Raw genomic sequence first — 24,945 nt, forward strand, 5'->3', positions numbered from 1 at the left:
TTTTACTGGCACACATAGTTTGTGGGGCATCTTAGTGCGACACCTAATTGTTCTCTCATTTTAGTTGTAGTAATATTTTTAAATTCTTATACAAAATGAAAAAAAAAAAAAACGGCAGGTGTATCGGCTGCATTTTTAGATAAATAGTTGTATATGTTTACAAAATGTACAATTTATATTTGCATTTCAAGTTATAAAAATATATTGTGGTGTTTTTTTTTTACAGTAAAAACATACTACTAGGATTTTACGTTCTTTGTGTGGTTTCAGATCAGTAATACTAAGTTCTTTGTGTGGTTTCAGATCAGTAATACTAATGCAGTATGTCAGTGAAAAAAACAACTAAATTCAGTTGAGCTGAAAAGAATGACACCAAACAAGGCAAGGGGAACAAAATAAAATGAAACAATCTGAGGGTGAAATACAAACGTAAACTCAAAAGGAGTCAAAAATGGCCGATTGTATTTCAGACCTCAGTGGGTTCATCCAACAAATCATGAAAAATTAGGTTTAAATTGTTGTTCATGACAGTGCAGATTTCTGACATTTTGTGTCATTTAAGCTGTAACAATGTGACTGTTTTCTAACAGTGTGTCTGGATTTTATACTTGTTGGGCTACATATTTATTTATTATACAGGCTATACAGAAACTCACATGTTTTATGTAACTAAAGTGTGTAATTATGTGGGCTACAGACAATAATTAAGTTCTAGACTATATTTATATGAAAAACGTGTATACTTACTGCATTTGAATTATTCTAACCATATGTAACCACCTGCATATGTGTTTGAAAAATAAGAAGGCTTCAATTTTGCCACCCTATTTGATTTCTTTGCCACCCTAAGAAAATTTCTCTAGATCCGCCCCTGAACAGTGAACAAATTTCAGTGTACATACCTGTAATTTTGACCTAAACAAAACAACTGACTTAGTTTTTCAAAATGTTTTCTCCATAGCAGAAATCACATCACTGTGACAGAGACTACTTACAGTCCCTTGTAGCCTCACCATGGTCGGAGGGGAAGATTTGCCAGCCTGTGGAAACACAGGGAAGAAAATTATGAACAAACCAAATGCAGATTTCATCATGACAACTTGACTCAAACTATCTGCTTGTATAAATCTGTGTTGAAAGATTTAATCTTGGTTGTGTGGCATCAACAATCACGTCATCTGTCACTGATCACATTATAAATTGTCCAAAACTGTGCATTCATGAAAAAAGGCATAATATGAAGTCACCTCTGTCTTCTCTGTGCTAGGCGTCCCTTTAGTTGTTTCTGGAGATGCAGAACGTGAGGACGATGATGATGATGTTGATGGGGACGACTTCATCTTGACTAGCTCAGCCAGCAGGGCAGGAGCCAAAGTTTTGACGACAGTCTCCAGGTCAGACTGGTTTGATAAGGACTGGAGAGCTAAAAGACCACAGGTGCAAAAGAGATTCACACTTTGGTGGGTGCCAAGTCTCGAAAATCATCTACCGTTTCTGAAAGTTTTATAATAGTAGAAAAAACTATGCTGACATTTCTGGTGGCACTGGTCTTTATTTATCCTTTACATTAGTAAAGTTAAGGTTGTGAGGGGGGAGGAGAACTTTGATCTTAGAAAAACTAATGAGTACATACAAAAAAATAAAACATGAAGCAATTTTCAAACCTGATGTTTCCAGCAGTTTCTTTGCCAAGATCTTTGAGCTGCTTGACTTCTTTCGCCTCGGAGATGACCTCTCAGTCGACGATCGCCTCTCCCAGCTTTTCCTCGGTGATGAACGTTTCTCATCTCTTCTTCTCAGTGAGGATCGTCTCTCGCGGCACCTTGAGCGTGATCGATATCGTGAAGAGGAAGGACGGTCATACCACGAGGAGTCAGAATGAGACCGGGACCTGAAAAAAGTATGGATCAAAGAACTTAATAACTCAGAAACATCTCAAAGCACACACCCAGCATGGATACAAAAGGTAAATGCTGTCCACCAATTAAGTTTTTTCAAGTTGATATTTTTATATATATGTTATATTTCACCCTTTAACAATCCACTGGAGAGCTAAATCTTCTTGATTGATCCTAGTTCTCAAAATGTTTGTTGGACAGACCTGCGATTGCGTCTGGACCTGTACAGACATCGTGATTGGCTTCTGTGTCTCTCCCTTCGGCGGCTGCGTAATTGAGAACAGGAATGACTGTTCCTCCTATTCTGCAAGTCACGGAGAATACACAGTGCTGGTCCTGCTGGATCTCAGCTCTGCTTTTGACACTGTAGATCACAGTATCATGATAAACAGACTCGAGAACTTGTTTGGGATTACTGGTGTTGTTTTAAAATGGTTTATATCATATCTGTCTGAGAGATCTTTTACTGTTTGCATGAATCATGTCACATCAGAATCAACAGTTTTGCCGTGTGGGGTACCTCAGGGATCTGTCCTGGGTCCAATTCTCTTTTTACTTTATGTATTTCCCCTAGGCCAGATTATTAAGCGCTATAAATATATCTCCTATCATCTCTATGCTGACGACATCCAACTATACTGTTCCTTCAAAATGTCTGAGTTTTATAAATTGTCTAATTTAAGTAATTGTCTGACAGAAATCAACAAATGGTTATATGACAATTTTCTCCAACTAAACTCTGATAAAACAGAAACTCTAATTATTGCTCCAGACCATATGGTCCCAGAAATTAGACAGCATATCAGCTTCTTAGACCCTTACGTAAAATCAAGCCTTAGAAATCTCGGTGTCTTATTTGACAGCTCGATGTCGCTCGAGCAGCAGTCTAAGCAGCTGGTCCGAAACTGTTTTTATCATTTACGGAATATTTCTAAACTCAGACTAATGGTATCAAAGCTTGAACTTGAGATGATTATTCATGCTTTTATTTCTTCTCGTTTAGACTATTGTAATGGCCTTTTTACTTGTTTTAACAAATCAGCCTTAAATCGTCTTCAGACTGTGCAGAATGCTGCAGCACGTCTCTTAACAGGCACCAAGAGAAGATCGCATATCACTCCAGTCTTGGCCTCCCTTCACTGGTTGCCTGTAAATTTTAGGTTTCAGTTTAAAATTTTAGTTCTAACCTTTAGGGCCCTGCATGGTCAGGCTCCTCAATATTTATCTGACCTGCTGAAATCACATACATCTTCTCGGGCTTTAAGGTCATTAGATCAGAGACTGTTGGTGGTACCGCGCACTCGTTTTAAAACTCGTGGTGATCGGGCCTTTCAGACTGTGGCACCACGGTTGTGGAATTCTCTCCCACTGTCTCTTCGCTGCACGGACTCCATTGATTGTTTTAAGAAACAGCTGAAGACATTTTTATTTAGAAAAGCATTTGATTAATTTCTTCTTATGCTGTTTTTATAGTTTTATTGTTTTACATTGTTTTATTTACTGTTATATTGTTTTATATTCCCATTTTCTGTGTTGTAAAGCACTTTGTGATTTTTATCTGTGAAAAGCGCTATATAAATAAATTTTACTTACTTACTTACTTACGGTGGCGACGTGGGCTGCCGGAGCGGGAATGGCTGCTTCGCCTGTCCCTGCTACGCTCCGAGTCACGATGAGTGCGGGGTCTGCGAGAGCGGGAAAGCCTTCTTCGCCTGTCGCTGCTTTGCTCCGAGTCACGATGACTGCGGGGGCTGCAGGAACGGGAACGACTCTCATGTCTGGTTTTCTTCTGGGAAGTCTCAGCAGACGTTGCGGGAGAGGGCTTGGCACCTGACGCACTAACAAGTGCATTAAAAAGAAAAGCACAGTTAAATGAAAGAAAATGAAAGGCTCCAATGCTGGCATGTTTTTTTATTCGCCAAATGACTTCAAATGAAGATATTTACCCTCGCGGTGATGCTATTTCACCGTTCCACTCTGGGTATCTGTGGAAAAACACAGGTACATTTTTGTCAGATGTTGCCAGGTAGAATGTCCTTAAAAATATATTATTGTTCATTAATTCAAAAACTTAGAAATGTATTCAGCCTTTTAACAATAAATCATTAAGGTGCTTTACAGGAACGCAACAAATATGACAAAGAAAAATGAAAAAATACAAATGAACAGTTCTTAGGAAGCTATCCTAGCATTACAACCCCGACATCATTTCGGCACAACCATGGTTGCGCTGCCCCAAAGATATCGGTTCATAATCACGAAGTACAGAGAAGAAAGACTGACTGCTTTCGCAGAAGTTTGCAGTTCTCGATGTGAAGGCTGGTATTCTGGTGGGAGACCCAATCCTAGTGGTCACAACAAAAAACAAACATTTAGACCAGATTCATTATTATCAGGAGCAATGTTTGTCATTGACATCACTTGCTGATAAAAAGGTCACTAAACTTTGCAGTGGCCTTAAAAAAAATCTTAAAATATTAACAGTTAGTCCTTCACTGAACGGAGAAGCATTATAACATTAGCCAGGAGCCTGGATTGCACTTAGAAACCTTCATGGGCCAAAAACAAAACAGGAACAAATAAGCATGACACATTATACCTCTCCTGGGATACAATTTTAAAGATGAAATTATTTAGTATATATGGAAAACACAAGTCAAACATCTGACTACAAACAACCAAAACAAAAGGGTCATCTTAGGCTCTGGATTCTGGACTCTCAGTCTTAGGGGTGGGTTTTTATAATCGATTCATCGATTAAAATCGATTCTGGCTTGGATAACGTAAAATCGATTCATTAAAATCCTGAATCGATTTTTTAATATAAATTTATTTTGCCCAAAATGCCAGAATCTCAGGTGACATCTCACAAAATTTCAAGAACCACCAAACAGTTAAGACAGTAAATGAGAGCAGGAACACGGCTTCTGCACATAGACTTAAACACACAGCGCGACCCGCGGATCAGAATCAGTGAGATGTCGCCTTTCTCACGGTCGGGGCTGAAAGCCGACAGCTCGCTGATTCTGATCTGTCGGCGGGTCCGCGCTGTGTGTTCACGCCCTTTATGAGCCGATTCTAAAGCTGTTAGTTTGATCTCTCTCCAAACAATATTGACCGAACCAGCAGCAAAAGAAGATCCAAACGCTTCACATAAACATCGTCATGAATTCACTCTGACTTTTACTGTTTTGCTTCCACCGCGATGCACAGCTCTCTCTCCCTCTCTCTGTACTTCAAGAACAGTTTCCCTTTCTTCATTATTCGCTTGCTTGTTACGCACAAGTCTACCGCTGTTTACAGGCTGTCGGCCGCTGTTTTTTTCCCTTTTACATTCTTCCGAAAAGAAAACCTCATTTCTGCTGTTCAATACTGAACAAATTTAAACTTTTTAAAATTATTCAAAATGTAAAACGCTTAACTGTGTCTCTAATAAAACCGCTGTAACGTCAGAGGTGATGTTCATATGTTGATTAATGGTTTTCTTTCATTTTTGATGTACTGCAGAATATTTTTATAAAATCCCAGGCCAGGAAAATCACCTTCATGTTTTTCTGTGTTTTATCTTCAGCTACTTTGACACAAAAGCATCTGCTGTGACGCTTACACCTGTGATAAAGTCTTGCGTGTGTCAGCTTCCTTTTGATTGATACAAAAATATGTAAATGTACTGATCTGAATTATAATATTTCTGACTGTCAAAATTTCCCAGATTTAAATCGAATCGAATTAAATCGAATTGTGGATCGAATCGATTCGGGACCTTGTGAATCGGAATTGAATCGATTCTAGAAATCAGTGACGATACCCAGCCCTACTCAGGCTCTTCTTATAGCATCAAAATTTCCCAAGGTTCCAAGAAGGTCGTCTCAGGAGAGGCCAAGTTTGGATTAGGACAAAATGCACCACCTATGTTGATCACAGTTAGAGTAGCGACAGGAAGATGATGTTGAAATAGGCCAGAAGAGGAAGGCGCTGTTTCTTTGACGAGGAGCCCAAATGTGAAATTTGGTGCAGCAAAGGAAGGCACATCCATAAAGAGAGATTCAACAATCAGTCAAATTAAAGCTGGTGCTTGTGTAGCTCATGACTGGGCGCTGCGCCCAGGGTGCTTATGTTTGTGGTAGTAAAAGTCTTGTGACACCGAAACACTAACTTAAAGTATGAGCAAAGAAAATTAGTATAACACAAAAACAAGGTGCCTACTGATATAAAATAAAGGACCAAACACACTATTGTTCACTCTAGTGACAAAAGACAAAAAGGGGAACTTTTACATTCAGCAACAGTTCCAGGAAAAGCAAAGCTGAATGAGCACTGTGGAACAGTAGCCCAAGGACAGAGACAAATGAAAAAACAGCCCTCTTCCAACATTTTCTGATGCACAGGTTCTTCATGCTTGCAGATTCTTCCTCATCACGTCATCTGAGGCCTTGGCTCCATTGTTAGCAAATGCCTTGAATGTCTTCGCATGGGTTTACATCAAGTCAAAAGACATTAAATCTATCAATTGCAAGTACAGACCACTGAAGTTTCTGAAGGTCTCTTTGAAGTAGTTTTTTAAATTACAACATCTGGTAGACATATAGTTAAGTTTAGTCTGGACTGTAATCCTTCAAAAGTTCTGTTACAGAATACTGAATTGCAGAAATATGGGAAAATGTGTCCAAATGTTTGCAGTCCAAGTTGGTAGTCTTCCTACAGTCATCATTATGCAGTAATAGTGAATAAAACAAACCAAATAAACTTTAAAGTAGCATCCATGAAGCTTTTTCAAAACCAAAATCCTATAATGGCATTCAAAGTCAAATAATTAAAAACAATCCCAAAACAAAACAAAAAACATTGCGTTTCAAATAAATAAAAACTGACTGAAAGCAAAAACATCGAACAATCTTCGACTTACCTTCATCTGATTACATTCCTTGTTACATAGAGAGCAGGTATGCGGAAAGACCCTAGGTGAAGTGGCAGTGTAGTCTTGCATCTGGGCCAGCACTGGGATATCCTCTGTCACTTGTAAGGTAAAAGGCAGGTTGTCAGGAGTGATCTGATCTTCAGAGTATGAGATTGGATGTTCCAGGTCCTCTTTTTCAAGTCCAAATTGCATAAGGATGTTCACAGCTGTTTCTGAAGTAGACTCTGCAGAGCCCACAGGTTTGGACTTCTTTATGTCCTCTTCCATTGAAGTCTTACTCCCTTCTGGCCTGCAGCTCATTGGCATAGTTAGCAGTGATGGGATTGTTCCTCCAGATTTTGCAGGAGACGCAGATGAAACTCCAGAAGAGCTAAAGCTGGACCCAGGCCCAAGATGAGGAGGTGTCTTATGAGAGTCTCTCTCTGCCTGCATACTCGACTGTCCATAGCGCCCCTGGGCTGAACTTTGTTTCCCAGAGGCATAGGGGTTATATAAGGGATGGGACATGGTGTTAGCAACCTTCAGAAGGTTTAGTAGACTGATGGCTGCAGCTGTCAGGAAAGGGGGGTGTTGTAGATATAAATGGGGCGCGTGTATTGGTTCGGCCACCAATAGCAATGGCGTTATTTATCTGTGTCAACGCAAGGCGGGCTTTCAGCTGAGCCAGCCGCAAGCATGCAGCTTGCTGTCCGATCAGTAAAGAGCTCCCTGGGAGCCTACCATGTAGGGGGCTCTGTTTGTACCCTGGTGCAGGAGAAGGGGTGTAACGCTTCGATGGCAATGGAAAGCTGGAAAGTTAAAAATAAAGAAAACAAAGAAAACAGGTTAATGAGTTGTACTGGGCCTCAGAATCTTGGAAAGATGAAATCCACACAGATGGACCTGGACTGGTGCAAACTGCCATAAGTCATGAACACATCCTCCTACCCCCTAAACATGATCGCAACAAGCAGGATTCACTGCACTGTTAATGTTAGCTATGTTATATTGCTGCCTCTGTTCGGTGGTGTCGAGCCAAACGGACTTTAACGTGTGTTTGAACGAGCTGACGGTTCACTCGTTAAGCTGAAAGAAAGATGCTTTAATCACAGCAGTCACACATGTGTCCACTGTACCATCTGGGAACTCTTCTTGTGTAGCACTCGTAATAACACAAACACTAAATCCTCCTTCTCTGGTGCTGTTGTGTAGCAGTGTGTACACCTGAGACTGTCACCTGTCTGTCTGTCCTGCACTCTCTCTCTGTTTCTTTCTCTCTGATTGTGGAATAAAAGTATGAACGTGTGTTTATAAGTTACACTTGTGTCTGAATCCTGCAGCTTATCGCACATTTCATTTCCATGTGTGACAACTGCAAGTGTCCAGAGTGAGGACAGACTGAGGGACCCACTGCTGCACATCATCTGTGAGGCTTTGCACCCCTGATGATCCACCAGGACAAACTCAGCAGTGTGTGAGGAAGAGGAGGAGGAAGAGCCAGCAGCAGCTGACAGATGGAGAGAATAGACAGACTGTTCCCTGTTTGTGAAGGACTGCTAGGAAAGTTTAACATAACTGTCTGTCCTGAATCAGTCTTATTAGGTAATGTTCAAATAATGTTATCATCCCAGTGTTTTCAGTGTGAGAGAAAGTACTCAGGGCCTTCAAGTTACACACTATGAAAGGCAGCAACAAGTTCAATGTTCAGAAACCTAAAGTATGTATCAGCAGCAGAATGGAGCTAAAATAAATGTTTGTTTCAGTTCTATGAAGCTTTGAGTATTTTGGATCAGTAGCACTGCTGTGTTTGTTGCATCATATTGCTGTAATTGTTTATATGCTTTATATATTCTGAGCTAAGTTGATCTATAGTGTTACATCATATTCTATAAGGATGTTATGTGTTTGTAGACTTTCTGCCCAGTTTGACCCATTTAGCAGAAGTCAGCCTGTTTAAAGCTCTGATATCTATTCTGTATGACTTAAAGCAGTTATGACATGGTCTGATTTTCTCACCCAATAAAGGAATATTTCATGTATCAGTCTACTCTTCATTCTATCAGACACAGTTACCACAGCTCGCACATTTTCTTTTTACACATATATGTAAGCATTGAGCCAAATTTAGTAATGCCAGCATATTAAACGAACAATATTTGTCTTTTCTATATGATACATCTATATACACACTGTCAAACATACTTGTCTTTGAGTGAAGATTTAAGGAGATAGGAAATATAAATAATTGTAACTTGAATCTTATGGCGTTATTTTTGTGCCACTATTCTGAGCGCAAGTAAAAAGAATTTGAGCATAGTGGCACTAAAATAACGCCATAGAATCTTTACTGAAGCTCAGTATTTGACACAGAGTTCGAACTCACTGCTGTGATAACTAATAATGATTAAGATAATAACTATCATATTGGCCATATTATATTTACATTACCAAAGTAAGATGACTTTAGTCTCATGAACAACATGAGCTAATTGTTATTTACTAGCTAATCTTAAAACGACTGTTCAGTACAAAAATGAAGCCCAACAATCATGTTTTACAGTCGTGTGGTCTCAGCCTCAGATACTTATCACATCACACAAAGCTCATGTAGAAACAAATGAACAAAATATGTTCTACTCCGTTTCTGTCAAACAAAGCTGTATGAAACGTTTCCCGCTTTTAGTATAACGGTTGATAGGCAACCTGGGCAGCGCGAGGGAAGCTAGACCGTCCCATTTCACAAGCCTACAAGCCTGTTTTTGTTTTCTTTACAACAACTCGGTGTACATACCGTGCTTTATATGTGTGTAATCCCTTTGTTCTGGTGTGCTCAAATGTATACTCGCAAAAAACTTCTTGCAATCTACAACTTTGCTAACGGAAAGTAAACGCTAAACGGTAGCCAGGTGACCCAGCGCAACGATTTCCGTTTCAATGGGCTGCCTTCAAAATAAAAGCACGAACGGAAACGGCAAATTTCAAGATACTGTAGTAATTCCACTAAAGCATATTATTAATGTTTTGCTTTTATTCCACTTGTTTTGTAGTGTATTGCATTTATAAAATGAGGTTGCTGTTGTAAAATGTGTGACTTTGGGATATCCTTTAAGTGTGTGAGCTCTCATAAAAAGAAAAAAGAAATTTGTGGGATTAAAATATAATTACATTTTATCATAAGAATCAAGAATCGCACTAACTGTGACATAAAAAATGCGGCATTTTACCCAGCTAACTATTTTAATTGGAATTATGTTTTGTAAAATATATTTTTTGTTTTTATTTTTTGTTTTTGAAGGCTCTGATAGGATAAATTTCTTAGACAACCAAGAAATTGAGGCACTAGTAGCTAACACTGTATTTTAAGCGAAAGCATAATTCTGGCAACCACTACCAATCAGCAATCAGAAAACAAAAATAAAAATAATGATGAGGAAAATGCAAATAGTTCGTCCAATCTGGGAATCACATCAGCTTTAAGTAAATCATGCTAGCTCACTGCATGTGACAATCCCACCACCTCCTAACAAGATTATGTTGCTGTCATTAGAAGGACCACATTGTGTGATTATTTCATCAAGTGTCTGAATAAAATTTGACCAACTAATTTAGTTTGTGTGGCTATTTCTGTGTGTATAGATTAATAAAATGATTAGGTTCCATTCAGTAATCCAAATCAAGTGAGTAAACTTTGGAAATAAATCAGGAGAGGATACATACACATAATTCGGTAGTAGAACGACTTTTAGCAGCTATATCTTGAAGTAATCATTTTCTGTATGGCTTTATCATCTCACATAACTGTGGAGGACATTAGGCCCCTCTTTTAACAAAAGAAACTGTTTATTGGGCTTGATTGCTATTTAAAAGTCGGTGCTATAGTTCGGATATTTTTTCTTTTCTTGTTGCATTACACAGTTTTACTAAAGTAAATGACTCATTGTCTTGATACATGCTCAATCATCCAGGTAAGTACACTGAAAAAAAGGGATTGGCCAGCTCTTGGATTTACGTAAGCATCTTGCGTGTATTTAACACAATTGCCTCATGCTTTAAAGTTAAGTGTAACTACATAGTGTAGAAACTACATGACATGCAGAGAGGCTAGATTAAATTGTTTATATCATGTTCAAGTGAAGTAAGTCAATAACATATCAATGTTAAATCCCACGACACTGCACAGGTTTCAGACTCGCGCTCTTTAGATCGTGGTTTCAGGAAGGCATCCATCTCAGTCAAGTCGAGCAGCCACCTCTACTGTTTTTTACCAAAAAAAAGTAAGTTGGGTGGTTGTTACATTAAAAAAGTCTAACTTGTAATTTGAACACAATAATTTCATGTTTCTATGAACGTAATTAAATCATGAAGAATCTGTACGAAATTCAACAACTTAATTTGTTCTTGTTGAGATGAGCTGATACAATCTAGTGAGAGTGGTTAGTTGCTGAACTCATGAAATTCACAAGATCGCACAAGATTTCAAACTGCAGGAGTTATAAGAGGCACTACACACGCACCACGTGCATGCTATTGCTATTGCTATTTATTGTGTATTATTACAAAACAAAACAATTCTGCATCAAATACAGGAAATCATAGCTTTCCTACATTTCCTAGATTGTTGGCATGGTGGTTAGTGCTGTTGCAAATGGTTGTTTGTTTCTATGTGATAGACTGGTCAGCTGTCCAGGGTGTACCGTGCCTTGTAACCTATCACTTCAGGGTTATTTCCCAGCCCTCCTGCAACCAGGATAAAGATAGAAGGATGGTAGTTGTTGAAGACCCATTCAATTTTTATGGTAACCAGGATCTAGACTTTGTTGAACATTATGTAATATGAAGACAGCATGTAGTATTTAAGTGACCAAGTAGTATTGGGGTAAAAGTTATTGAATACTGTTGAAATAAAATGACAAAATTGTGAAGGATTAAAATATTCCAAGAGCTCAACTTACTTCATCTGAACATGTTTCAATCGCATTTTATGAACACAAAATGCACAGGTTTATTGAATATGAAAAAGTTGTGTTGATTTAACTCAGTTGTTTAAGTTTCTGGTTTGTAAAAATGCTGCAGCTTCAGTGGTGTGGAACTGGTTTAGCTTTCGTCCGTCAGATACACAACAAAGCACAATTTTTGGTAGCGCATGCTAGCAGGCCGTCGTTATTACCGTGTTGTATGGAAAATACGGCACACTTAAAATCAACCCTTTGAATTTTCTGAAACTCGACAGAGCCCCTTATAATCCCGTGCGCCTTATGTATGAACTCTGGTTGTGTTTACTGACCTCGAAACGGTTTTATGTGCACGGCGACTTTGCTAAGCTACAAAGCCGCACCGCTCGATGGATTGTCGGAGCATTACGGCTATCGTAGGCAGGCGCCTCGCGGAGTGATACGTACTGCACCTCAACATGATATTACCGTATTGTGTGTGTATAACCTCTTTTTAAGTTTTGTGGATATTATACATGGTTATGCTGAGGATATGTCAGCCAGTTTCCACTGGAAATGCCTTTTGGTTAAACTGTCAGCGAGGAATTTGCACTGTTACATTTTTATATAACTTTAATGGACATAAAAAAACAGCTGCTTGTTTAAGTGAAAATACATTGATGGGGTTTTTTGCACTAATAAAGTTGTGGAGTTGTAAAGTATTTTGTCTAGTGTCAGTTATATCGTCAGTTATATCGTTATCGCAACTTTTCAAATGTATATCGTGATGAATATTTTTGGTCATATCGCCCTGCTCTATTTCCAGGTCATTCTGAAGCAGCTGGTTGATGCTGCGAAGCACCTGGAGGATAAACACATCTTTCACCGGGACATCAAGAGTGAGAACATTCTAATTGAGACCGGCTCAGATGTACCGCGTGTTCGTATCATCGACTTTGGACTCAGCTGCTTTTTTAAGGAGCGGTCGCAGTACCGCCTCTTCTATGGTAACATATTCTGCTCTTGCTCTTCACAGATGTCACAGTTTTCGCCTTTTGTTTTAGAAGAAATTGCAATTGTGTCTGTTTATTAGGTACAGAAATTTACTCCCCTCCCGAGTGGTACGGGCGCAGTTGCTACAGGTGTGGACCCACCACGGTATGGCAAATGGGAGTGGTTCTGTACGAAGCGTTTCATGCGGGGGACTTTGACACCACGAGCTTCCTCAAAAAGCGCCTGAAATTCAAAAGACATCTGTCCAAAAGTAAGAAAACGTCACACTTCAAGACTGACTGATGGCTTGGACCACTGGAACTATCATCTTCATGTTTTTTCTCTTTCCTTTCTTTCCAGACTGCCGGGATTTCTTGGACGCGTGTTTAACCAAAGTCCCGGAGACGCGGCCGACGCTGGAGGACCTACAGCATCACACTTGGCTGAGATAAGCCTATCACACACACACAAACACACACAATTCAGACGTTATCATTTATGTGTGATGTATGAATTACCTTTCTTTTTTTCAGGAAATAATTTTTTTAATTGGCCCACTTTAAATTTCAGTGTTTTGGAATTCCTGTAACCCCCCCAGCCATCCCAGGAAAGGGGATCTCTCTTTGAATGGGCTTTCCCGAGGTTTCTTCCCGTCAATCTGGCCCCCCCAGGGGAGTTTTTCCTCGTCTTCATAGAGAGCTTGGGCTGGCTCAGGAGCTCCATCAAAACTGTCTTTATTTAATTACTCAAATGTAATCATATACTTTAAAGTAATCAAATAAAAAACAGTAAAAATCTGAAGACTTGAAGTAAACTTCCATTAAAATAAAACTTGTTTAATTCATCTTTGCTGAGGATACTGTGTTATTACTATTTCAAGGATTATGTCAGAACCGGTGCCATTATGGCACCGGATACTGGTACCCATCCCTACCCATCACTAGGGAACAGAACAAACCAGACATCAATTACAACAAAAATGACACTGACCCAGCCAGCATGACTCGTCTGCCTTCAGAAATGTTTAGCAATATTACAAACTGGGTGATATGCCTTAAAGTAGCTTGTCATGTGTTCAGCATTGTCACAGGCTACATTTTAATTAAAACCACAATCTAGTAATGTTCTGTCTTTAACCTTCCTAATTTGTTTTTTGTCCTAACCTAACACTAAACTGCCAGTGAAAACAAAAGTTACATAAATAAAGAAAATTACGGTCTCACACAGGAGTCAAACCCTAGTTTCTAAATGATGTCAGTAATAGGAAATTCTATCTTTAAAAAAAACCAAATTGTTACACCACTTTGTCAGCCTCGCTGGCGTCAAGAATCATTAGTATGATGCTAAAGCTTTAGTAGAAGTTGCACATCAGTTGGTGTCCCCGCCCCTTATCCCCCTTAAAATCCTAACTTGAAGATGCAGAATTTGCTTCCTAGTAATATGGATGTCATTCATGAAGGTAATACCCAAGCAAATAGCAATTTTATTATGATCTGTGCTGCAGTTGTAAGACCGGGCACTCGAATCTTTCCTAAAACCCTCTCCCCACTCCCTACTGACATTGTCGTGATGTTACTGCTTTCTCACTGCAGTCATGCAATTTATTCTATAAAAAGCTCTTACGGTGTGTTCACACCGAACGCGATAGACGCGAACAGAGCGTCAGGTTTACATGTAAAGTCAATGGAAAAGCGCGATGACCCGCGATTGCGGCTCCCGCGAAAATTCGGAAGCAGATTTGTGTCGCCAAAACGCCAAAATGCCTGAAACGCGCGTCAGTCTAGCGCGTTTGGAGCATTTGACTCGCGAATAAAACCACGTGCGTGAGTTTTTGTGTTGCATTTTGTGCATACGCGCGTTACGCGGCTACCTGGAGTTGGAAAAATCTGAACTCCAGCGTCAAATCGTGCCGCGACAACCAATCAGGAGCCTGGTGACGTGGCTGTGACCTAGGTCAAAGGGGCAGATCCAGCCAAACCCCTTCATTCTTCAATGGAAGGAAGGCTAATCAACGCCGTAGCAAACAACCTGGAGCTGTACGACACCAGCTGCTTTCTGGACCGAGACAGGAATATAAAGGACCGAGCTTGGAGGAAGATATGTGAAGGGCAACCTGGTTCATTCATTTCTCTTAAGTTTTCTCTTAAGTTTTCGCTGACCCGGGGAAGCCGCACAAAAGCTAGCAAGCCACCACTATTTTCCCACTGACGTACAAATACCGTTCTGCTTTCATGCATGTTGTCATATAGGAATATATTTTCTTTATTAATAAGCAGCACACAGTGGTCCCGCTGTCACTGCTTCGCTTTTCCGCTGATTTTCCTTTTCTTTTCTTTTTTTTGCACCGTACAGCATTGCATTCTGCAGCCTGATTGACAAATCTGCTCCGTGTCGTGTCTCCTGCGCTTGCCAAATTTATCATGTTTGGTTTTGATAACCATCACGTCCAATAGAAAAAACAGCACAAAAACACCCATAACTATGAGCCTCATTCGGAAATAGACACCTGCACCGCGAGGGGAAAGGGCGCACGAAAGTGGCGGGCAGATGAAGACAAAACGCGGCATAATAATACTTTTACGTTTTGCAATCTACAAAAGTTTGCACTTTGAGAATCAATTGTGAGAACTGTGACCAATGTTCATGTGTGTGGGGAAAACAGTGTATAAAGTGCGTGGCCAGGGGCTAGTTATTCTGAGAACCCCTGCTGCAATAAAGGAGGGACCACTGTATATACTTTCTCTGATTATATTCAACCTGTTAGCATTTAATACTGTATTGATAGAGCCAACTGGTTCTGCAGCAGAGCATCCCCTGTTGCTTCTCCTGGCTCCCCAGTCCCTGAGCTCCTGCTGCTGCACCCACAGGTATGTACAGCAAGCACTGATACCTTTTTAGTCGGTGGGATTGCCTTGTGATCACCTTTACTAAATATCTACAACCAATCTGATTATATCCTGTTTTTGTTTTTTTTCACTGTTGAAATTAAAATCTAGTAGCAGCCTTCTCATTTCTTTGTGTTTTGTGCTGTTTTACAGGCCCACAGAGGAGGACGGCTCCGAGGCAGATGAGGGACGGGTCCCAGGACGGTCCATCGGCGGTGGAGCTGGCCACCCTGGAGTCCCTGAAGAGACCACACCAGTCTCCAATGGAGCATTTCCTCCTCAGCCTTGTTCCTGCTCTGGAGAGCAGCTGGTCCTTTTTATTCCTGTCTCTCTGTAAATACTTATATTTTATATATTTATGTTTAATGTTTTTCTGTTTGAGAATTTTAATATTATTTCAAATAAATTTTTATAATGACTAATGTCTCAGTTCTACTACACAGCAAATGTTGGCACACGACTTGACACATGTAGAATTTATTTCATATTATACTAATGACAAAATATACTAATACAGTGGGATGCAAAAGTTTGGGCAACCTTGTTAATAGACATTATTTTCCTGTATAAATCGTTGGTTGTTACAATAAAAAAGGTCAGTTAAATATCATACAGGAGACACACACAGTGATATTTGAGAAGTGAAAAGAAGTTTACTGGATTTACAGAAAGTGTGCAATAATTGTTTAAACAAAATCAAGCAGGTGCATAAATTTGGGCACCACAAAAAAGAAATACAATAAATATTTAGTTTATATCAAAGTGTGTGTCTCCTATATGATATATGGGGTGCCTTTGTCTGGACGTGCTTCCCATCCAGAGCTGCACAGCACAGAGGGAAGTTCCAGCGCTCCTGGAATCCCTCTGTGATGGAGCGCCAGTCTCCAGGTGAAGGCGCAGCCATGAAGTCGTCCACTAGAAAGTCCCAGATGGACGTCGCTATTTTCGACGTCGCAAACATTTTCTTAAAACCCTACCTCTGTCTGGAACTTTATACCATATTTTCTCTCGTTTTGGTGGCTTTAATTTTACTTTAAATTGTAATTACAATGTTGAGAAACTCCCTGTAAAGCTTTCATCCTTCCATAAGCAGGTCCTCTTAGCGTGGACCCTCATTTATAAACACAACTTCTCACCTCACAAATACCTCATCTGGAACAACAGAGAGATTTTATAGAAAAATAAATCACTTTTCCTGGAAACTTGGCTCCAAAATGGGATCCTATTGGTGGCTCAGCTGGTTAGTAAAGAGGGACAACTACTTACTTACAACGACTTTATTGCACTATATAATTTTCCAATCAGTGTTCAGGAATTCTCAATGGTGCTTGGTGCCATACCCTCAGGGACTTTAATGTTATATAAAAACACTGACAGCTCGATCTCTACCTCAGTCACTCTCCCTGATCCAGCTGAGTCACCAATAGGAAAAATCTGCTTTTCACAGGAACTTGGTAACAGCAATAAGAGAATACGTAGTTTATTCCAAGAAGATATCGTCTCTCTCCCATATATAATATCTTATTGGAACCGATTTGTTCCAGATATCAAGTGGAAGACAGTCTGGATGGTCCCCCATAAATATTTGATTGTAAATAAGGTGAAAGAAGTCTCTTTTAAAATTCGACATAAATGTTATCCAGCCAGTCACTACATGGCCAAATTTAAAAGGGACATAAATACTAATTGTACTTTCTGTGGGGATCATCCAGAAACTGTGACACATCTTTTTTGGTACTGTTCTTTTACACAGAGATTCTGGAAGGAATTTAGCAGCTTTGTTATTGTCCATATTTTAAGGGAGTTTTCTTTACGATGGGAAAATGTTTTATTCTGTTTCTTTAAGTTCCCCAAGAAGTATGAGAAATGTTTTTTTATGATAAATTTCTTAATACTTTTAGCTAAATTTTTGATCCATAAATGTAAGTTTACTAACAAAACACCATATTTCTGTCATTATTTTAAGGATGTGCACATGCACATACAATCAATATCAGACTGCACCAACAAAAAGGCTCAAAACAATATATGTATGTGAATTTTTGCGTGTATTCTTATAATTGTTACCTTTTTCTTTTACCCTTGGCTTTTATATTTATTTACGTATTTAAATATGATTTTTTTAAAGTAATGCTGCGAGATGGACAGTTAAATAAAGGTTTCATTGAATAAAAAAAAGATTTAAAGATGACTGGTGGCGGAAGCAGAGCACAGACTGTCTGTGAGAATCTATCGCCATCGTGTGGTGCAGAGATATATTGCCATTGAATTTAGACAACGAAAGCTTGGCTCACAGAGCAGCTGCAACAAAAAACATTAAATAGCAACATGATATATTATATTATATTATATTATATTATAGTGCAAACAGTGCAGGCTTCAGCTCTGGGGAAGAAGCTGTTCCTCAGTTTGGGTGGATTCCGTCACTCACAGCGTTGTTAGCCCTCTTGTGCGTGCAGACTGCAACCCCCCCACTGTGCTTTGCCCTGATATCTGCAGTGTGAGGTTGGATCGCTCATTTTCATCCTCACACTGATGCCACTTATTTCGGTCTTTGTTTGACATAAAAGGGCATATTTGTCACTTTATTGCAACTATATTTGCACTCTTGAGCTCCTTCATTCACTGACTGATCATAAAGTTATTACTTGCGTTATGTATTCATCCTTTTGAACATAATTAATGAAGCCACATGTAATCACTAAAATTTGTATTTTGGGTACAATAAGAGAGTTTCAGATGTAACGCTGTTTTGTTTTGTTTAAATTTCACCAACTTGCTGATGCCCACGGTTGTGAGTGCGGCTTCTTACTGTACATGAGTGGATGGTTGTAAATCACATCACAGATGCCAAAAACCTCTCAAACCAAGCCCTCTTGCCGGTGATGCTGTGCGCAACCTCGTGACAACCACATCACTGATACTAACTCCTGAGCTGACCGTATGTTAACATGCGCCACAAATAAGGGTCATATTTGGATTTAAAACAGTCACCGAGAAGCTTCCACTGAATGCTGCTTTCCCCTGCATGACACTGAAATCATTAACACATACTAACCCTCCATACCCTGTAGGAAACTCACTTCCTTGGAATAACATTTCAACAGGGAAAGAGTTGAGAGCAAATGTCCTTCTCTTGAACCTTCTGTCAGTCAGACAAGTGTAGCTTGAGCTTTTGTTTGCACAGGACAGGATTAACAATGGCGACATAAACGAGCTAAGGAAGCATAGAAACTGCAGAAAGGGCGTATGGCTCCTGTGTCAGTGAATCCAAACTACCTCTATGTTTGAACAATCCAGTTACACAGCTCAAGAAAATATTACTCTGACAGAAGGAAAAGGCAGTATGTGTCTCAGTAGTACTAAAAAGCTATTATATCAAAACGTAAAGGGAAAACAGTTTGATGAGCTGTATAGTGAACTGAAACTGAAACAAAACGAAGCCTATCATTAGGAATACTGACTTTTTACAGCTTCAGTTCTTTTTTCACTCAGTAGGTGGCAGCAAACTACAAACAATGGTTGCATTTTACACTCATCCGTTTTCATTAGAGGCAGAAGCCAGAAGCACATCCAGGTTTAGGTCTGCTGCTTGGTGCTACACAGAAACAGGCTGAACAGACTGAAACTCACATGAATTTGGACGAATCGAAGTAAGAATGTCACTTCTGCTCAATTGAATTGATTATCATGACCCTCACTAAGAGCCACTTAATAAGTTAGGAGTAATGTGCCAAAGTAGTATAAATATTTGAACTTTTGGCAAATCCAGCAGGTTAATGAAGTGATTTCACATCATGTGTTCAAACGGCTTGTCAGTTTTTAATATATCCCATGTGTGCATACTTAAGCTTTAAAAAAATACAGTCCAATGACCTGATAGATGTTTGCTGAACATTGTGGTTTACATCAGCACTTAAACTAAAACATAAAGAACCTGTTTTGTGCGGGCTGTTCGATACCATGAAGCAAGACCTCTGAACATCTCAGTTTTTACACACACACACACACACACACACACACACACACACACACACACACACACACAACAGGAGTTATAAGGTTAATGGGCATCCAGTCAGTTAGCTAGTAAGTACTTTGGGTTTAATATCGGCACATATGGCAAAATAACCAGTTTCTCACATTAAATTTCAAACAGGACAGTGGTAACAACAGCAGGCTACGGACAATCTGAAGTCTTAGATTTTAAATAGGCTGTATACATTTCAATGGGAGCAACAGGACGGTCAAATATCGCTGATTTTACTACAGAGCAGGACGGATTGTAGGGTAGCAAACATCGTGGGGAAACGCGTTTTCAACACTGCAGGTTACCTGGTGTAATGTTTTTCAGCTAAAAAGAAACATGGCCCGACTCCTACCAACTATATAAAGAGTAACTGAAGGTTAAATGCAGCTAATGTGTCCTGTTTTAAGACAGACACTTCCACCTCCGCTCCGCTGCGTCTCAGACACCATCGCTCTGGATTTTTGGGGGATAAAATCGCCCCTGCTTTCACCTCATGAGTGTTTTTACAGTAAGTCGATGAGCTTCAGTGTGCTGTTATTCTACTGAGATCATAGGTCAGTCATCTTCTCCTAACCAGTTATTTCTTACAGTGTAACATAACGTGTTTACCAAAGTAATCACATTCCCCTTTTTTGTGGTTCCCTATCATGAATAAATGTACTGTTTAAACCAGTGTGCCCAAATCTAAGCTTGTGTTTGTCATTTCTCCTACTTTAATTTTAGAAACCTTCCTTCCTATTATTTCTACCACATTTCCATCTCTTTTTTCCCCTTACTATGCTCTGTGTGATCCTGTCCATGACCCTGTACTTTTGCTAGAGAGATAAGTTTTGGCAGCTCTTTTCTAATTTCTAATGACATTTTTCTGTGTCTACCAATAATGTTTCTGTTGGAGCTGTTTTAAGTACAACTATCCAGAATCTTGCCTGATATTGAATACAGTTTCATTTCAGGAGAGCTGTGTCTGCTGCTGCATCATATACAACACATCTACAGTATAGCACAGATCTGATGAACCCACTTTCACCTAAACACTGAATTATATTTAATGCCTTCTTGCATTCATTCGTCTACTATTTTCTGAATAGAATAATAAGGAAGGGCACGCTGCTCCTCCACATCGAAAGGAGCCAGCTGAGGTGGTTCAGGCATCTGACAAGGATGCCTCCTGGGCGCCTCCTGGGTGAGGTGTTCCTGGCATGTCCCACCGGGAGGAGGCCCTGGGGCAGACCCAAGACACGCTGGAGAGATTATATCTCTCGGCTGGCCTGGGAACGCCCTGGTGTTCCCCCAGATAAGCTGGAGGAGGTGGCTGGGGGGAGGGAGGTCTGGGCTTCTCTGCTTAGGCTGCTGTCCTCGTGACCTGGCCCCGGATAAAGCGGATGAAGATGGATGGATGGATGGATGGATGGATGGATGGATGGATGGATGGATGGATGGATGGATGGATGGATGGATGGAAGAGCACACCATATTCCCTGGTGTTCCACTTTCCACCCAAAGTCTTTCAGAGTAACTTGTATTTGACTATACAATAAATAAAATCCTTCATCATCTAAAAATTCAACCATTGATAACAGTTTTCCTCATTTTGTTTACTAGCCCCTCTCTAAACATCATGTCTTATATTTTTCTCATTTCATGTTCTAAACATTATGCTGGAACCACTTTGATATTCTATACAGTGTGATCCTCTTTCATTTATAATTTTCTCCATTATTTTGCAGATCTTGGATGTTAAAGCTCTGATTTGAGTACTCGCATTCAGTTAAAAGGACTAGATGCTACAGTCCCTGATAAAGCATTGCTTTAGATGGAGAGACTCTTGAGGGATGGCTGTTATGAGGAAAGGCAGCCCAGAAACTTTGTCAGCAGCACGCACCATTGTGTGCCTCAACTTTTGGTCTTTTACCCAGGCTAATCTGCCATTTTCCTTCCTTGGTTAGGTTTAGGGATTAGAGATCAATCTAGATTATCATTTTAAATTTGGGACACATCATCAGTAGTGGACCTTGGATTCATCACGTGTTTCGGCCATAATCACTAGACACCTTCATCCAAGGAGGCCCTGCCAGGGTTGATCAGGCCCAGTGTGTCACTGATTTATGTTAAATTGTTATTTCTCTTCTTCTTTCTGTTTAGTTTCCTACAGTTTATTTTCTATCTATTCACTGCAACTGAGAAATAATACTTACCTCTTTAGCATTTAGAGCGGAATATTTCTTTTCTCTCGTGGTTAGCTGACTGCCTTAGCTGCCCAAGTGGTGTCAGCCCTTTTTAACCATAGCCAGTGACTGGTCCTCTAAGCAGTGTTAGCTAGTTCTCTTATAGCCTGCTGTTGCGCCTGTCCTCTGATCCCAATCTTGTTAGGATGCCTGGGTCGTCGACCCAGGGGTTTTGAGTTTATTATATTATTTATACTTTCTAGTCTTTGGTTTGTTTGAGTTCTGTCTTATAGTTTATGTCTCTGTCTTCTCTAGCTGCTCTGTCTCCCCTGTCAGCTGTATCCCCTTGTCTAGTTCGCGTCTCTGTGTGTCCTTAGTGGCTATATCCCCGTGTCCAGTCAGTGTCTGTGTCTGCCCTGGTCCCACGTCTCTGTTCCCTCTGTTGCAGTGCGTGCGAGTCTGTGTCTTTGTTCAGTCTGTGTTATGTGTTTCCTGTTTTACTTTGAAAGTCCATGTCTGATGTTAATGTGTCTGGTTTTGCTTCCCCTTGTCTCATTAGGTCTGATTTGCCCCAGCTGTGTTTCCCTCCTGTTACCCATTCCCTGATTGCTCCCTCTGTGTATTTAAGCCCTGTGTTTCTCTGTGTCCGTGTCGCGATCTACTGTTTACGTTGCTGTGTGTTTTGTCAATCTGCTGGTGTTAGTTTATTTTTGAGGTTTTCCAGTTATGTTATGTTTGCGTTCAGCATTAAAGCTGTTTTGGTTTAAGTTCTGTCTCCGGAGTCTGCACCTTGGGTCCTATCCCTGTCCGCACACAGCCGACACCTAACAGATCTCTCTAAGCAGTTTTGCTGTTGTACTGGCAACAAAGCCCCTGCACCCCACTTCCACAGGGCGCACCTTGATCTTCCAGCCTCTGTCCTCTGCCTCAGCTGACAAGTTGGCATTGCGCAGCTTCTTGCGCTCAAATGCTTCCTCAATTGCTTCCTCCCATGGTACCGTCAGCTCAATGACATACGCAAGTTTTTGAGAGTTAGACCAAAGGACGAGGTCTGGTCGCACAGTAGTTGTTACAATCTCTGTGGGGAAAATTAGCCTCTGATCCAAGTCCACTTGCATCTGCCAATCCCTTCAGCGGGCCCAGGTCTGGGGTTGAGGGGCTTGTCCTCGGCTTGTTAACAAGAGACATGTTTGTCTTTCATCCTGTCGTCCTTCTCTCTGCCCAGCCAATCACAGCAGATGGCCCCGCCCCTCCCTGAGCCTGGTTCTGCTGGAGGTTTCTTCCTGTTAAAAGGGAGTTTTTCCTTCCCACTGTCGCCAAAGTGCTTGCTTATAGGGGGTCATATGACTGTTGGGCTTTTCTCTGCATGAATTATTGTAGGGTCTACCTTACAATATAAAGAGCCTTGAGGCGACTGTTGTTGTGATCTGGTGCTGTATAAATAAAATTGAATTGAACTGAACTGATCTATGAATTTTAAAAAACAACCTTTTGCCAATGTTACCTTTTCATAATTTAGACCTAGATATTCATTACCTATAAATTTGCATTATATACAGAACAATTTAAATCTTCAACATCAACATATTTTGCATTTCCTGATCACTACCTAACGTAATTGTTTCCTAATCAGCAGAACTGAAACACCACGTCTGGTGTCACCTCTGTGTCATACTCCTCTACACTCAGCTCTGTGTCTCTTTAAGTACCTGCTATGAACAAAAACTGGCCAGTGAATCTGAAACTAATGTGATTCCACAATTCCAGCTCTAACATTTAAGCTTTTACAGCTTATATCATGCAGATGAATCCATTCATTCTTCAATAACTGCTCCATTCTGGACATTGTAATTCCATCTAACATGCTGCTTGCATCAAGTCCCCCACATCAAATTACTTTTGCTTGTGAATGTCTGCCAAGTTCATCCATTGATTGTGACGATCTGTCGCACGGGCTGTAAAAACGAACTTATCAAGGTTTCAATTATAATGTGTTCTAAGTGTGTTTCTATGGGATCGTTTGCTGCCCACCACAGTTACAACATTTATCTCGTACATTATTTTTAAATTCTTGGTGCGATTAGCACAGTACATTGATGTGTCCATGTTTTTGGCACCTGAGGGGTGAAGGGATATATGGCCTAACCGAAAAGCTTATGCATCCTATTTTAATTCTCTGAAGAAGAACAGCCTATTGACATTCCAACCCGATGTTTCAAAATTCCAGGTATAGATCTGCTAACCTGTTGTTTTTTTTACAAACCTCACCACTGTTAACACTCTGTTACTGTTTTTCTAGATTGAACTGGAAAACCCGTCGTTACTCCCTGCATTACTTTGGTTTCTGCTAGTATCCTCTTCTCTTCTCTGCATATTCTCATCTTCCTTTCATTTCAGGGTAATTTAAAATTCCTCCTTTACCAGCTTTTGCCATATAATACATTTGTCCAAAGTGTTCTCCACTAAACTCTGTTTACTGCTCTGTATAAGCTTTCTACTTTTTCTCCCTGCTTCATGAGTAGGTAGAGAAAACATTTCTTCAGAAAAAAAAGTTACTTCTGTGGCATTTTATTATGAAAGATTTCATGAAGCTTCAAATATTTTTGTGTGGCTGTATCTTAGGAGTTGGAGCAGGTTGTGTATTTGGAGGTCATCTACTATTCGAAAGGTTGGCGGTTCAACAGCTGCTTCAGTCTACATGCCAAACTATCCCTGGCAAGATACTGAACCCCAAGTTGCTCTCTGACGCATTTATCAGGATGTGAATGTTAGATAGAAAAGTCAGATAAAAAGCACTTATGCATAAAAAAGAGTTCATGTGTGAATGAAACATTTTATAAAACACTTTGAGTGCTTCAGTAGGAAAACACAACTGTATCTAAGAACCAGTCTATTTACCATTTTTCCACTAAAAACTGATTCCAGCTGCCTAAATCAATGTTATGCATCATCTGCCTGAGACACCATTATATTTCAGGCTCATCAGCACATATAAAAATCTCTGTCCGTCTGTGGTTGACTCAGTGTTTGGGGTTTTCATACAATAAAAATACATGATTACAGTGCAGGAACAGAAGGAAGCCTGAAAGCCTGTTCAGCCAGCAGGAGTCTCTGAAGTACAGCAGGTCGTTTTCTACAGCTTTTCT

The 24,945-nt window shown here is 40.1% G+C and overlaps 1 protein-coding gene and 2 long non-coding RNA genes across 4 annotated transcripts; 2 read left to right on the plus strand and 1 right to left on the minus strand.

Moving 5' to 3' along the window:
* Window positions 1-994: 994 nt before the first annotated feature.
* Window positions 995-1,802, minus strand: LOC145428742 (uncharacterized). Its single transcript, XR_013909051.1, has 3 exons — window positions 1,665-1,802; window positions 1,248-1,423; window positions 995-1,040 (listed from the first exon to the last, which is right to left on the minus strand). It is a non-coding gene; the product is annotated as an uncharacterized LOC145428742 (long non-coding RNA).
* LOC145428739 (serine/threonine-protein kinase pim-2-like) lies at window positions 1,033-14,466 on the plus strand. Of its 2 annotated transcripts, XR_013909048.1 has the most exons (5): window positions 1,033-1,460; window positions 1,801-1,966; window positions 12,553-12,733; window positions 12,820-12,990; window positions 13,080-14,466. XR_013909048.1 is itself a non-coding variant. In XM_080301368.1 (3 exons), exons 1-3 carry the CDS (start codon window positions 12,502-12,504, stop codon window positions 13,169-13,171), a joined length of 495 nt encoding a protein of 164 aa, XP_080157494.1. In that variant the 5' UTR covers window positions 12,240-12,501; the 3' UTR covers window positions 13,172-14,466. The 2 variants fall into 2 exon arrangements, 1 of the variants encoding a protein (XP_080157494.1); XM_080301368.1 differs by lacking the exons at window positions 1,033-1,460; window positions 1,801-1,966 and having other exon boundaries at window positions 12,240-12,733.
* Window positions 14,467-14,600: 134 nt separating this feature from the next.
* Window positions 14,601-16,022, plus strand: LOC145429765 (uncharacterized). The gene is made up of 2 exons (XR_013910077.1): window positions 14,601-15,586; window positions 15,758-16,022. It is a non-coding gene; the product is annotated as an uncharacterized LOC145429765 (long non-coding RNA).
* Window positions 16,023-24,945: the final 8,923 nt, after the last annotated feature.

Source organism: Astatotilapia calliptera, chromosome 1 (genome assembly GCF_964374335.1).
Source record: "Astatotilapia calliptera chromosome 1, fAstCal68.1, whole genome shotgun sequence".
Classification (NCBI taxonomy): Eukaryota; Metazoa; Chordata; class Actinopteri; order Cichliformes; family Cichlidae; genus Astatotilapia; species Astatotilapia calliptera.

Bases quoted from the DNA above. Each gene is read 5' to 3' on its own strand.
- LOC145428739 (XM_080301368.1), top strand. From the start codon at position 12,502: ATGTATATCGTGATGAATATTTTTGGTCATATCGCCCTGCTCTATTTC. The intron at 12,734-12,819 runs GTAACATATTCT...TCTGTTTATTAG, and splicing joins GCAGTACCGCCTCTTCTATG to GTACAGAAATTTACTCCCCT. The intron at 12,991-13,079 runs GTAAGAAAACGT...CTTTCTTTCCAG, and splicing joins CAAAAGACATCTGTCCAAAA to ACTGCCGGGATTTCTTGGAC.